The sequence below is a fragment of the Dryobates pubescens genome, chromosome 25 (genome assembly GCF_014839835.1).
Source record: "Dryobates pubescens isolate bDryPub1 chromosome 25, bDryPub1.pri, whole genome shotgun sequence".
NCBI classification, from domain to species: Eukaryota; Metazoa; Chordata; class Aves; order Piciformes; family Picidae; genus Dryobates; species Dryobates pubescens.
In genome coordinates, this window is record NC_071636.1 from 1,015,461 (window position 1) to 1,030,945 (window position 15,485).

General features: G+C 53.8%; 1 protein-coding gene and 1 gene segment (V, D, J or C); both read left to right on the top strand.

Moving 5' to 3' along the window:
• The first annotated feature begins 377 nt into the window (after nt 1-377).
• On the top strand, nt 378-1,500 carry LOC128898540 (Ig lambda chain V-1 region-like). The segment is given in 3 exon segments: nt 378-423; nt 559-865; nt 1,218-1,500. Coding segments are annotated over 3 exon segments (636 nt in total).
• A 3,530-nt stretch (nt 1,501-5,030) lies between these two features.
• Nucleotides 5,031-15,236, top strand: IGLL1 (immunoglobulin lambda like polypeptide 1). Its single transcript, XM_054173292.1, is given in 6 exon segments — nt 5,031-5,083; nt 5,227-5,527; nt 6,837-6,890; nt 8,675-8,973; nt 11,149-11,187; nt 14,742-15,236. Coding segments are annotated over 6 exon segments (1,062 nt in total). The 5' UTR covers nt 5,031-5,037; the 3' UTR covers nt 15,065-15,236.
• The last annotated feature ends 249 nt before the right edge of the window (nt 15,237-15,485 follow it).

Consider the following 15,485-nt stretch of genomic DNA (forward strand, 5'->3'; position numbering starts at 1 on the left):
TGCAGGCAAACACGGCATAAGCAATCCCTGCCTCCATGTGTCTGGATGCAATTCCTTCTGCTTCTAAGGGCTGAGGTGGGGCTGGAATTAGGTGAGCAGGCTCCAAGGGGCGAGAGAACCTGCTCTGCTTCTGAGAAGCAGCCCCAAAGCAGTTGAGGCTCTGTGGGAGATGCCCAAGGGCTGCAAGCTCTGTGGCAGCCCCCTCCAGCCTCCTGCTTAGGAGCAGCACAGAAAGGCAGAGGCAGGCCTGGGAAGGGAGGTGTGAGGCTGGACAGGCAGGGCTTTGTCCTTGATCCTGAGGTCTCCCTTTGCACTGGGTGGCTGTGCTTGGATGGGTGGGGGCCATGGCACACTGCCATTGTTGGTGGGGTGAGACCATGGCCTGTGTCCCCCTGCTCCTCCTAGTGCTCTCCAACAGCTCAGGTGCCCTGTCCACGCTCACTGCACCCAGTCTGTGAACTCTGGACAGAAGAATCCTGCCCCACTCACAAGGCAGGGCTGTGCTGCTGGGGCTCTGGCTGACCCCCATCTTCTCCCCTCTCTCCTCTCCCTCTCCAGGTTCCCTGGTCCAGGCAGCTCTGACTCAGCCACCCTCGGTGTCAGCGAAGCCAGGACAAACCATCCAGATCTCCTGCTCGGGGAGCAGCAATGGCTACTATGGCTGGTACCAGCAGAAGGTGCCTGGCACTGCCCCTCTCACTCTGATCTACTACAATACCAACAGACCCTCAGGCATCCCTTCACGATTCTCTGGCTCCAAGTCTGACTCCACAGCCACCTTAACCATCACTGGGGTGCAGGCTGAGGACGAGGCTGTCTATTACTGTGGTGGCTGGGACAGCAGTGGTAGCTATGGTGTCTGCTGGCACTGAGGAGGAGGAAGTGTGACACTGACTGCAAAATCAGAGGCAGACTTCCAGACATTCTCCCTCCTGGACAGAGTCATGGCCATGGAGCTGAGGCAGGTTTGTGTCCCCCTGCACAACCATGCCTGTGAAGATGTCTTTCATGTCCCAGAGACCTGGAGGTGGCCTTGAGGCATGGAGCCATTGCTGCTGTCCCTACAAAGCTCAGGCTGTGCCCTTGTCTGCCAGAGCTGCTCCAGAGCTGCCTCTCTGCTGGGCTGTATTGGGCCAGGCTCTGCTCTCCCAAAGTGCCTGGGACTCTTCCTGTGCCTGTTCCCCTCTGGCTGTGGCATTCTCCATCCTGCTGCCCAGGGAGTCAGCAAACCCAGGACGCACTGTCCAGACCTCCTGCTCTGGGAGCAGCAGTGACTATGGCTGGTACCAGCAGAAGGTGCCTGGCACTGCCCCTCTCACTGTGATCTACTTGAATGACAAGAGACCCTCAGGCATCCCTTCACGATTCTCTGGCTCCAGGTCTGGCACCACAGGCACCTTAACCATCACTGGGGTGCAGGCTGAGGATGAGGCTGTCTATCACTGTGGTGGCTGGGACAGCAGCAGTGGTGGCTATGGTGTCTGCTGGCCATGGAGCTGAGGCAGGTTTGTGTCCCTTCTGCACAACCATGCCTGTGAAGATGTCTTTCATGTCCCAGAGACCTGGAGGTGGCCTCTCCCTCTCCAGGTTCCCTGGTCCAGGCAGCAGTGACTCAGCCACCCTCGGTGTCAGCGAAGCCAGGATAAACCATCCAGATCTCCTGCTCTGGAGGCGATGGCAACTATGGCTGGTTCCAGCAGAAGGTGCCTGGCACTGCCCCTCTCACTCTGATCTACTGGGATGACAAGAGACCCTCAGGCATCCCTTCACGATTCTCTGGATCTGCATCTGGCTCCACAGGCACCTTAACCATCACTGGGGTGCAGGCTGAGGACGAGGCTGTCTATTACTGTGGCAGCTGGGACAGCAGTGGCAGTGGCTATGGTGTCTGGTCACAAATAGTAGCAGAAGTGAGAGACTGCAAAATGAGAGGAAGGTTTTCAGTCCTTGTGGCTGGGAACCATTGCTGCTTTCCCTACAAAGCTCAGGCTGTGCCCTTGTCTGCCAGAGCTGCTCCAGAGCTGCCTCTCTGCTGGGCTGTGTGGGGCCAGGCTCTGCTCGCCCAGTGCGCCTGGGACTCTTTCTGAGCCTGTTCCCCTCTGGCTGTGGCATTCCTCATCCTGCTGCCCAGGGAGGGCTGTGCTCTGGGGGCTCTGACTGCATCTTCTCCCCTCTCTCCTCTCCCTCTCCAGGGTCCCTGGTCCAGGCAGCTCTGACTCAGCCACCCTCGGTGTCAGCAAACCTAGGACAAACCGTCCAGATCTCCTGCTCTGGAGGCCATGGCTGGTATGGCTGGCACCAGCAGAAGGTGCCTGGCACTGCCCCTCTCACTGTGATCTACAGGAATGACCAGAGACCCTCAGGCATCCCTTCATGATTCCCTGGATCTGCATCTGGCTCCACAGGCACCTTCACCATCGTTTGTTGCAGGCTGAGGACGAGGCTGTCTATTACTGTGGTGCCAGGGGTGGCAGCTGCAATGGTGGCACAGAGCAATGGGGAAGTGATACCAAAACCTCCTGCCCTCCCAGGGGCCTCTTTGGAGTCTCTGTTCTCTCTGCTATATGGCAGGGCTGGTGCCCACTGTGGGCCTGCTCTTGCTGCCCTGTACTGCCAGTGGCTGTGCCTGATGCCCTGATTCAGACTCCCCTTAGAGCCCCAGGTCTTGGGAACCTTGCAGTCTCCATGGCCACAATACCCTTTGCTGGTGTCCAAGCCAAGGCAGAGTCTGTCTCTTACTGGGACAGAAGTGCTGAGGACAGTCACAGTGCCCTTCCCCCCCCTCACTGGGGGGTGAGACACAAACTCACTGTCACCCCAGGTCCCCTTGGATGCTGGAGAAAGCCCCAGAAGCAGTGGGGAGCAAAGTGCTTATGTGGTTTGTCCCATCCCATGGCTTGCTCTAAGCCTGGCTGCCACAGCAGGTTGCCCACAGCCTGCCAGGAGGGTTTTGAGTATGTCCAGGGATGGAGACTGCAGAGGTCTCTGGGCAGTGCCTGGCTGTGTTTGACCATCCCTGCAGCAGGAAAGAGGATTTCCTGTGCTTCAGCCTGGGCCCTTTGTCTCTTGTGCTTCCAGGAGATAGCTCCGAGGGGAGCCTGGCTCCTTCTTCACTCCTGCCCCCAGAAGCCAGGTACAATGTGGATAAGATGCCCCTGAGCCTCCCTAGCTTGGCTGCAGCCATCAATTCCTCACCTTCCTTTCACCCCTCTGTCCGCATCCGTGGGGCGCCCAGAGCTGGCACAGTGCTGGCATCCCATGCCCATCACTGGAGCTGTGAGAGCTGCCTGTCCCTCTATGACCCTCTTGGCTCCAGCAGCTGTGCTCTGCTGCACCCTTTGGCTCTGGAGCTGCTTGGCCTGGGCTGGGGACAGGGCTCCCTGCTGAAGAGCTGGGGGCCCTGAGCTCAGCTGGGTCTCAGCTGCAGCATCTGGGGTCTTGGGGCTGGGCAAGGAGCATGGAGAGAGGTGAGGAGAGACATATGGACAGGATCTGGCCCTGGGGGTGAGGGGTCACATTTGCTTAAAGGGGATTTGGGGTGCTTGGCACAGCCCCATGGCAATATGGCTCTGCTGGCATCACACCAGGGGCTGGGTCCCTCTCCTCCTTCCAGTGCTCACCCATGGATCAGTTGCCCTGCACAGACTTGATGAACTTGGCTGGGACTTCTGGGAACAGGGTGCTTGTCCCTCTGCCCAGGGAGGGCTGTGCTGCTGGGGCTCTGGCTGACCCCCATCTTCTCTCTTCTCCCTCTCCAGGTTCCCTGGTGCAGGCAGCAGTGACTCAGCCACCCTCGGTGTCAGCGAAGCCAGGACAAACCGTCCAGATCTCCTGCTCTGGGCTTAGCAGCAGCTATCCTTATGCCGGCTGGTACCAGCAGAAGGTGCCTGGCACTGCCCCTCTCACTGTGATCTATACCAAGAGAGCCCCAGTCTGGTTTTCCCTCTGGCACTACAGCCACGTTAACCATCACAGCCTCAGCGCAGCCAAGAAGGCGGCAAGGGGCTGCCCAGCACCCTGCCCCTGCCCCCACGCTGCTGCAGGGCTCTGGGACTGGAGCTGTCGCTGGGGACAAAGCTGCCAGCTGCTCCCTGCAGTGGGGGGCAGCTTGGTTTTGGCAGGGACCTTTCTTGCACCCCCATGTGTGCAGTGGGGCAGGGGATAAGGGTTGTGGCAAGAGTGTGTAATAGAGCAAGGCTAAGAGCAGGAGCCTTGGCCCCGTGGGGGCTGCATTTGTGCTGTCAGGAGCTGCCACGTGGGCAGACAGAGCCCAGGTGCCTTGTCCCTCAGCTCTGTGCCTGGGACTGTGGTGGGGGCAGGGCTGGGGCCAGCAGGGCATGGCAGAACTGAAGCAAGAAGCCTGTGGTCCTCAGCACTGAGGGCTACCCTGTGTTCCCCACCAAGCACAGCTCCCAACCCCACACTCCTCAGCTGCTCCAGGTTAAGGTCCTGTGTGCTCAGGGGCACAGATAAAGTTCAGCTGAGGAGCTTGCAGGGACAGAAACAGGACTTTGGCTCCTGCCTTTTCCCAGCCCTTTCCCTAGGGCAGGGCCTAGCTGGGCAGAGCTGGACCCCAAAAATCCTCCAGAGGCAGTAGCCTGGCCAAGGGATTTCCTTTCCATCGCTGGCTCTCCGTTTCTCTGCCCTCCACCCCTCACAAGGGGGATGTTGGTGCCGTGGCTGTTGCCTGCCCCGCTCCGGCCTGCCCCTTGCCCCCAGCAGCCTGGCTCTCCTGTCCCCTCTCAGCAGAGGCTGGGGATGAGGGGTGTGTGTTGGGTGGGGGTTGGGCACTGAGCTGGAGGTGTGCCCACCCTGTGTGCAGCGAGCAGGAGGGGTGGACACCGCCGCTCCCTGCGGCTGGGCTGTCGGGGCTGGCTGGGGAGCGGGAGGGAGGCGCGGAGGGCAGGATCCAGCCCTGAGAGGGGGGTCACATTTGCATGGAGGGGCTGTGCCCCAGTCGGGCAGGGGCTTAAAAGGAAGCTGGGGTCAGTGGAAGAGCTCCATCGTGGTGGGCACACGGATCTGTGGCATCGCACCATGGCCTGGGCTCCTCTGCTCTTCGCGGTGCTCGTCCACGCCTCAGGTGCCCTGGCCAGACCCGACGGACTTGGCTGGGACTTTGGGCAACAGGGGTCTCGTCTGTCTGCCTGGGGGTGGGGGGGAGGGCTGTGCTGCTGGGGCTCTGGCTGACCCCCATCTTCTCCCCTCTCTCCTCTCCCTCTCCAGGTTCCCTGGTCCAGGCAGCTCTGACTCAGCCACCCTCGGTGTCAGCGAAGCCAGGACAAACCATCCAGATCTCCTGCTCGGGGAGCAGCGATGGCTACTATGGCTGGTTCCAGCAGAAGGTGCCTGGCACTGCCCCTCTCACTGTGATCTATGCTAATGACAAGAGACCCTCAGGCATCCCTTCACGATTCTCTGGCTCCAAGTCTGGCTCCACAGCCACCTTAACCATCACTGGGGTGCAGGCTGAGGACGAGGCTGTCTATTACTGTGGTGGCTGGGACAGCAGCAGTGATGCTGCACGGTGACATGGAGCAATGGGGAAGTGATACAAAATCTCCTGCCATCACAGGGCCCCTTAGGAGTCTGCTGTCCTTGGATGGTGGAGTTTGTGCCCCTCGTGGCCCTGTGCTGCAGGTGCTTGTGCCCAGTGTCCCAGCTCAGCTGTCTCTTAGGTCCCCTGGACTGTGCCCATCCCTGGTTACTTGGGGAGGGGTCGTCTAGCCCCTGTGAACATGCCACTCCCCATAGCCACACCAGCCACTGCTAGTGCCTAAGCTGAGGCCAAGGATCATGAGTAAGTGTTGAGTGCTGTGCTGGCTGGGACATGAGTGCTCATCAAGGCTACTGCAGCCCCCAGCGCTGAAGACCTGAGGCACTGTCCTGGTGCTGCTGGGACACAATCCCAGGCCAGCCAAGACCTGCAGGCCCTTAGCAGCTTCCAGTCACCCAGGGCAGCTGACCTGTGCTGGCTGCAGGTGTGCTCCATGCCATGACCATCATGCTCAGTGTGAGAGAGAGGGGGAGCTTGCTGAGGACAGGTGGTCTCCTGCTTGTGCTCCTGGTCTTGTCTGGGCTCCTCCTGGCTGTGGTGGGTTAGGATCAGTGTGTCCCCCCCAACAATGTGAATGTAAATTTGCTCCCTGGGGTAAATTTTCCACACCCAGAATTTTGGGAGCAAAAAAACCCAAAGAAACTGCATGTACCAAAAAAAAAAGAGGACTAACTACAAAAGGATGAAAAGCACTAAACACAATCAAATGTACTTACATCAACTCACAGTTTAACAGCAACACAATACCCTCCTTGGACAAACCTCAGCTTTCTCACCCCCTCTCTGGGCACAAAACGGCCCAGAGTGCTGGGTGTTACCTCTGGCCCCAGCTCTCTCTCTACCTGCAATTCCCAACAGAAGGTTAGGCAGGCTGCAGGCAAGGTCAGGTGCAGAGACAGAGAAGCCAGCAGGGAGCAAGAAACAGCTCAGGAAAGGAGAGAAAGAAGCTGGTGCTGAAAGCAGAAGGTATTCAGCAGGCCCATGGGGTGAGGTACAACATTATAGAATCAGAGAATGGTCCAGGCCAGAAGGGACCTCCAAAGGTCATCCAGTCCAACCTCCCTGCAGTCTGCAGGGACATCCCCAGCTAGATCAGGCTTCTCCTCTGCAGCCTCAGCAGCCCCAGGGCTCTCAGCCTCTCCTCCCAGGGCAGTGCTGCAGTCCCTCACTCATCCTGGTAGCCTCTGTTGGACTCTCTGCAGCAGATCCCTGTTCCACCTGGGGCAACAGCAGGGTTGTAGCTGCCTGTGCTTAGCTCATATTTGGGGCTAAACTATAGCAGTTGTTCTATCACCTAAAGACCTCTCTCCAGCAGAAGAGGAGAACTGGAAGTACAGCAGGAGATCCATGTGTGGAAATGAGAACCAGCTTAATGGAAGAGCCCAATCTAGATCAGTATCACCCAGCCCTCAGATAACTGATTCTAAATATGCCTGAGGGCTGGGGGGCAGGAGGCAGGGCACAGGCTCTGCTCAGCTGCACCCTGGGACAGGACAAGGGGCAAGGGATGGAAACTGCAGCATAGGAGGTTCCACCTCACCATGAGGAGGAACTTCTGCACTGTGAGGCTCAGGCTGCCCAGAGAGGTTGTGGAGTCTCCTGCTCTGGAGCCTCTCCAGCCCCATCTGGATGTGTTCTGTGTGCCCTGTGCTGGAGTCTCTGCTCCTTGGACTCAATGATCTTGAGAGGTCTCTTCCAACCCCTGACATCCTCTGATCCTGGTCCCCTCAGGTGCAACCTACAGCTCTTGCTGGGGAAAGCCCCAGAAGAGTGGAGTGAGGTGCCTCTGGAGATTGTCTTGTTCCACCACCTGCTTGGAGCCTGGTTGGCTACCTCAGTACGTCCTCAGGTTGCCCACAGCATGTCCAGGTGGGTTTTGAATATGGAGATGTCACAGCTCTGTGGGCAAGCCCTTGCTGTGATGGACTCTCCTTGCAGCAGACAAAGGCTTTCTGTGTCCAGGGAGATTTGCCATGTTTCAGCTTGTGCCCACTGACTCCTGTGCCACCAGTGGACATCTCTAAGAGCAGCCTGGCTCTTTCTTCTCTCCTGCCCCCAGGAGATACTTATAACATTGATAAGACACCCCTGAGTGTCCCTGGTTTGGGCTCAGCCATCCCACTTTGCACAGCCTCTGTCTGTAAAAATGATGCTCTGAGTCCTTCACCATCCCCAGAGCCCTTTGCTGGCCTTGCTCTCCTCTGTGCCCATCCATGCCCGGGCAGCCCAGAGCTGGCACAGTGGTGGGCTGTGTCTCTCCCTGGCTGCCAGCAATGCTCCTGCTAACACAGCCCCAGGGCACTTTGCTGGCTCCTGTGTAACTTGGTGGCCTGCTGGTCCCCTGGGGCCTTTTTTGCCAGGGGGCTGCCAGCTGTTCAGCCCCAGCATGCCCGGCCAGGGGCTGCCCTCCCAGGGGAGAAGGGCACTGGGTGGCTGCAGCAGGAGAAGGGACTAGGGCAGCACTGCCAGGCCCCACATGCATCAGAGAAGGGCAGAAATGGGGCCATGGACACCCAGAGTGAGGGAAGATGTGGAAAGTTTGTTGGGGGATGCTGGGGGTTGGTGACATCCCACCCCCATCACTGGAGCTGTGAGCGATGCCTGCCCCACCAAGACTCCCTTGCATCCAGCAGCTGGGTTCTCCTGCACCCTTTGGCCCTGGAGCTGCTTGGCTGGGGACGAGGGGTCCCTGCTGGAGAGTCTGGGGCTCTGATCTGAGCTGTGTCTCCACTCCGTGTCCGAGGAGAAGCCCCGCGGCAGCTGGGGGTGCTGGAGCGTTGGGCTGGGCAGGGAGCAGGGGAGAAACACATGGGCAGGATCTGGCCACCGGCATGAGGGCTCACATTTGCATGGAGGGGCCGTGCCCGGGCTGGGCAGGGGCTTAAAAGGGCACTGAGGCCCTCGGCACAGAACCATCCTTGTGGCCGTACGGAGCTGGTGGCGCCGCACCATGGCCTGGGTCCCTCTCCTCCTTGCGGTTCTCGCCCATGGACCAGGTGCCCTGACCAGACTGGCTGCACCCACCAGGGCCTCTGGGCACAGGGGTCTCGTCCCTCTGCCCGGGGAGGGCTGTGCTCCTGGGGCTCTGTCTGACTCTGGTGTTCTCTTCTCTCCCTCTCCAGGTTCCCTGGTGCAGGCAGCTCTGACTCAGCCACCCTCGGTGTCAGCGAAGCCAGGACAAACCGTCCAGATCTCCTGCTCCGGTACCAGCAGCTATGCTGTTGGCTGGTACCAGCAGAAGGTGCCTGGCACTGCCCCTCTCACTGTGATCTACTGGGATGACAGGAGACCCTCAGGCATCCCTTCACGATTCTCTGGATCTGCATCTGGCTCCACAGGCACCTTAACCATCGCTGGGGTGCAGGCTGAGGACGAGGCTGTCTATTACTGTGGTGGCTACGATGGCAGCAATGGTATCACAGTGACCTGTGGCAATGGGGAAGTGATACAAAAACCTCCTGTCACCACAAAGGCACCTTAGAGGCTCTCTTGTCTCCTCTGTATGCTGGGGCAGATGCCCTTGCTGCCCTGTGCCTGCTGTCCCAGCTCAGCCATCTCTTGGAGCCCCAAGTCTGTGCTTGTCCCTGGTCATTTGTTGTGGTTATGGCCCCCAGCAGCTCCATATTGCAGGTCCAAGGCCATGCTGCTTTCCCCAGCTGGCACCCAGGGCCCTGCCAGGCTGCTCCCTGCCCTCCTCCCATCCTGGAGGGAGGTCACAGCACCTGTGCTTAGTCTCCTTAGTGCCCCCCATCAGGAACTAGCACCCCCTCACCTGCCTCTACTCCTGCCAAGACCATGTGCCAGGCAAGCACTGAAGGGACAGCAAACAGCCTTGGTATGTCCAAGCACAGCACCACTCCCCCATTTCCTTCTCCAAGGAGCTGGACTTTGGAAGTGAAGGTTTCTCCCCTTTATTTTCCTCCCACAAAGTGGAACCAAAAGCCCACTGCAGTCTGAGAAATGGAACTGAAACCACTTGTCCACAGTAGATGGGCACTGGCTTGAGCTACATCCTTGGCACAGACAACTTCAGTGAGCTTTTGGGCCAGTTTCAGCCTTTGCACCCATGTCTGACACCTACACAGGGGTAAACCAAACCCCTCAGACAGAAAGTGCTTCAAACCACAAAACCTCTGAAGCATCCTCTATTTGCTGGTGACTCAGGAGGTTCCCTGACCCTGCATCTCTCTGTGAGCACTTGCACACCACAGCATTTGAATATCTTGTGGTTCAGTTGGTAAGTTTGTACTGCTGCTGAAAGTCAGTGCTCCAAGAGCTTGTTTGCTCTGAGCTGGGCACCCAGTGAGGCTGGCACCATCCTGGGGAAATACTTCACAAAGCAGCAGCCAAGCCTTGCCCAGAGAGTTTGAGGTTAATCAGCCTCAGCTGAAACCAATCTTGGCTCATCCCTGCCTGGGCTACGCACCTGGAGGCATTCACACTCTTGCTCGCTTTTCTCTGCTAGTCCCAGCTCTTCCTCTTTACCAACAGCCTCTGATGCCTCCTCTCCATCCCCCTTTGCATGCCCTGGCCCTTGACAGATGCTCCTGCTCCAAGGGGCTGTGAAGGCAGGGGCTAGTAGTAGGGTTCTGCCAGGAGCAGCAGCCTAGGGCATGCAGTGTGGGCAGAGGTGGCACTGCAGGAAGCTGAGTTGCTGGCTGGGGAGGGAATATTGCTGGAATGGTGCTTGGAGCAAACCTGCAGGTCTCTGCAGTCTCCCTGTCTCCTCTGCAAGAAAACTATGTCTGGCATGCCCATGCTGGCAGGCTTCATCAGCTGTGTGGGGCTCAGAACGCCCCCACACTGGCACCAACCTCACACCAGTGCCTGTTCCATTGCCAAGATGCCAGGTGTGAGGCAGGGAAGTGCTCATTTCCTCCCAGTGGCCAGAGCCACTCAAGAGCATCCCACAGCCACCTGCATGGCAGCAATGCAGGTCCAGGTGAGGTGCTGCCTGTCACGCCCTAGGGGCATGCAAAGCCTGCACCAGTCCTTAACATCCCCACATCACAGGCTGCTTTGTGAGCTTGTAAGGAGCCCAGGGCACAGAGTCCTGGGAAGCAGTGTGTCCCTGGAGCAGACAGTGGTGCAGCCATGGCTCTGGAGAGCCCAGCCAACAAGGACCATGCAGATGGTAGGGCTAAGGACATCCATTTAGCTGTGACCCCTGCAGCAAGGACGTGCTGGAGTCATCCCCATATGGCTGTCCTAGTGCTCCTGCCTTGTCATATGCACTGAGACATGTCCAGCACCCTGCTTCCAGCCTGCTGTGCCCATCAAGGCACCTCCATCCCATCATCTTCAAGCCTGCTGAGTCCATGGGGGCACCTCCACCCCACCACCTCCATTCTGCTGTGTCTGTTCAGACTCCTCCATCCCATCATCTTCAAGCCTGCTGAGTCCATTGGGTCACTTCCACCCCACCACCTCCATCCTGCCGTACGCATTGGGGCATTTCAATCTCATCACCTCCATCCTGCTGCAGCCACCAAGGCATCTCCATCCCATCACCACCGTCCTGCCACATCCATGGGACCCAGGACTGCTCCTGCCACGAGCCAGGAGGTTTTTGTATGGCTCTGTATCACTGTGTGGTGTATTCGGGGCCGGGACCCTGCTGAGCGTCACAGGTGAGTCGCCGACTTCTCAGTCTTTCCTTCCCCACCACGGAATTGTGACTTTTGGGGCATTTTCAGTGACTTTGGGGGTTTCCCCCCTCGGACTCGGCGCTGGGCTGGGGTCTGACGCCAGTTTGGAGTCGGACACCGAGCGCAGGGCTGTGACTTGTCCCTGCGGAGTCAGAGGACTCTGTCAGGCGCCACAGAAGACTTGGGGGTGGCAGGGGGAGAGGGTGTTTGGGTGTTTTATCAACTGAAGGGTCTTCAAATTTGGCCAGAAAATGTGTCTGAGGTCTTAGAAAGCCTGTTTCAGAGACCTGGGGCTAGGTCTCTGAGAAAGCCAGTTTTTTGTCTTGGTTAAGGGAGTTAGTCAGTCTAAGGTCCAAGTCCTCAAGTCTTAGTCCTGAGGACTGTCAGTGAGGAGCGAGGACTTCTCTGGGGGTTGGCTGTGGGTCCTGGGCTGTGAGTGGGCTGAAGTCACCTCCAGCTGTGTCTTGGGATGTGCACATCTCCCAAGAAATGCTCCCAGGAGTGTCTTAGAGAGGTGGTTGCCCAGGTAAGCCGCATCAAACCCGGAGGACACTGTGGTGAAAACTCTGCTGGGAGCAGTTTCTGTCTTCTGTAAAGGAATTTGGCCCAAAAATGCCAACTGGAAGCAAATTTCTAGGGGCAGAAGTTAGAAGGGGGCAGAAATTAAAGTGGGGTTTGACAGTTTCCTCAAGGAGAAAGATTTTAAAGGCAAGAGGCCTGTAGAAAAGGGCCTGAATTACAAATAAGAGATCGAGGTAGAGATGGAAATAGAGAGACAGAGATGGAGACAGAGAGGAGACAGAGAGAGAGAAAGAGAGAGATGAGGGAGAGAGATGGAGAGAAAAGAGATGGAGAGAGAGATGAGAGGGAGAGATGGAGAGAAAAGAGATGGAGAGAGAGATGAGGGAGAGAGAGATGAGGGAGAGAGAGATGAGGGAGAGAGAGATGAGGGAGAGAGAGATGAGGGAGAGAGAGATGAGGGAGAGAGAGATGAGGGAGAGAGAGATGAGGGAGAGAGAGGTGATAGAGACATTGCACATTTGAGGAGGCAGCAGAACCACCTCAGAAAGCCCAAAGATTTTTCTCTGCCTTTCTCAGGCTAAGTCTTAGTTGTACTTTTTCTCTTGAGACAAGCCTGAAAGTGTTTGAAAGCAGAACTGGGCAGAGAGCAGGGGGGGGTTGGCTCTGAAATTTTGGTGTTTAGAAGAAAAATAACTTTGCCAAAGGCAAGAAATGGGCTTAAGGTAACTTTATTGGGGGGGGGAAGGTGGGGGAAAGGGGGATTATATGTATATTTAACCCAAAAAGTATTTGGGGGCTATCTAGATACAAAAATGTTTTAAAATATTGTTATCTATAAATATATTTGGAAAAAAATTATATATTTACATAGATAAAAATATAGATACAATTAGATATAATTATATATAAAAATATATATAATTATATATAAATATATATAGTTATATTATAAATATATATAGTTATATATAAATATATATAGTTATATATAAAATATATAATTATATATATAAATATATATAATTATAGATATTTAATTATATATACAATGATATAGAAATCTATAGAAATAGTGTATCTATAAATAGGAAAAATATAAAAGAGAGTTTCTCTATAAATTAAAAATATAAAAGGCAGTTTATCTGTAAATCAAACCCATAGAAGACAGTTTTATCAGGGCAACCTGCTGCAGGGTGAGGTGTCCCTGCCCACAGCAGGGGGGTTGGAACTGGCTGAGCCTTGAGGCCCCTTCCAGCCCTGACAATTTTATGATCTCTCTATAAATAAGAAATAAAATATGAAATATAGTTTATCTAGAAATTAAAACTACAAAAGCTACTTTATCTACAAATACACAACTAGGAAATGTATTTTCTATATAAATAGGAAAAGCACATCTGGTGTCTTCTCCCTATGGATTAAAGATAGAAAATGCATTTATCTATAAATAAAAGGATAGAAAAGAGAATTTATCTGTAAATAGGGGAAACATAAAATGTATTTTCTCTAGAAATTAAAAATACAAAATGCACTTATCTCAAAAGAAAAAAGAGAGTTTATCTATAAATAGGAAAACTATACAATATATTTTGTCTATAAATGAAGTTGTAAACCACATTTATCTGTCAATGCAAATAGAAAAGAGAGTTTATCTACTAATAAAAAAGAGTTCATCTAAAGATACACAAAGATATTAAAGATATTTTATCTATAAATATGACAATATTAAAAGAGAGTTTATCTATAAATTAAAAAAAAAGAGAGTTCATCTAAAAATAGACAAATATAGAAAAGATATTTTATCTATAAATAGGAAAATAGAAAAGAGAGTTTATCTATACATTAAATAAGATCGTTCATCTAACAACATAAAAACGTATAAAATAGATTTTTCTCTATACATGGAAAAATAGAAAAGAGAGTTTATCTATAAAGTAAAAAAGATTGTTCATCTAACAACATAAAAATGCATAAAATAGATTTTTATCTATAAATGGAAAAATAGAAAAGAGAGTTTATCTATAAAGTAAAAAAGATTGTTCATCTAAAAATGTATAAAAGATATTTTATCTATAAATGTAAAAACAGAAAAGATATTTCACCTATAAGCACAAAAGTTCATCTAAAAATATACAAGATGTGTTTATCTATGAATATAAAATGCAATTTATCTGTCAATAGGGAAAAATCTACAAGATAGTTGATATAAATGATATGTAAGAGATAGTTTCTATCCAATACATTTCCTCCACGATTTCCAGATGGCCACACGAAGACAGGGGCAGGGCTCCCTCTGGGCACACAGGCATTTCTGCAACAAGATCTGGCACACAGCTGGGCAGGGAGCTTGTGCACTTTATGTAGGTGATCTGAAACACACCTCTGCGTGGTGCATGCTGGCTGCCTGCAGAGCTATCAAGAACGGACACTGGGGGTAGGGACATGCACAGACATCATTTACACTAGATATGTGTGTATAGGGTTAGAAATGGTTTATGTATATATTTATATGTAAATATAAATAATATATACACATATATATGTGTATGTGCATGTATAATATAGATACATATATATATACACACACATGTGTGTATATATACACATACATATACACACACATATACATACGTCTATATGTCTATATATATATGCGTGTATATATATGTGTATGTATATGTAGGCACACACTATATAGTATATAGTCATTAGGTGTTAGTTATTAGGTAATAGGCTGGACCTGATGATCTCTGAGGTCTCTTCCAAGCTGGCTGACTCTGTGATGCTGTATAGTGTACACACACACACACACACACACGCACTGTAAGTATATATGGAGGTCTGTGCCTATGTGTATTCCGTATTTTATATATCTGTATCGCACATATGTCTGTTTTTATATAGGTATAAAATATATATACACAAAGTATGTTTATATGAAGAGGGGTCTGTGGCGGTCACAGAGTCCGTCCCCCCCCCCCCCGCGATGCCCACGCTGCTCTCTTCCCTCGCAGGTCAGCCCCCGGCTTCCCCCAAGGTCAACCTCTTCCCGCCGTCCGCCGAGGAGCTCTCGAAGAAGGACAAAGCCACCCTGGTGTGCCTGATAGGAGACTTCTACCCCGGCTCGGTGCAGGTGACCTGGCTGGCTGATGGCCAACCGATCACCAGCGGTGTGGAGACCAGCCCGGCGCAGCGGCAGAGCAACAGCCAGTACATGGCCAGCAGCTACCTGTCGCTGAGCTACTCGGAGTGGAACCGCCACGAGAGCTACAGCTGCAAGGTCACACACGAGGCTGGCAACGTGGAGAAGAGTGTGAGCAGATCCCAGTGCTCCTAACCCCGCGGGGATCTCTCTTGCCCGGCAGCCCCCCGCCGGACCCCTCCCTCTTCCCTGATGCTGGGAGCAGCATCTCCCCACCACCACCGATGCTCCTTCCCTCATCCCTCTGTTCCCTTCTCCTGCCTCCCCACCCAGAGTGTCGCACAAATAAACACTGACACTGAACCAGTGCTGGCTCAGCATCCCTGTCTCTGTGTCCTTCCAAAGCGCCGGCCAGCATCACCCTGGTGGCACCAGGATGAGGGAGGGTGAGGTGGAAGCACACACACACACTGCTGGGGCTCCCTGGGACTCTCACTCTTCCCTGAGACCTGGGGCTGCTGAGGCTGCAGAGGAGAAGCCTGAGAGGGGATCTAAGGAATGCTTCTAAATCTCTGAGGGCTGGGGGGCAGGAGGCAGGGCACAGGCTCTGCTCAGC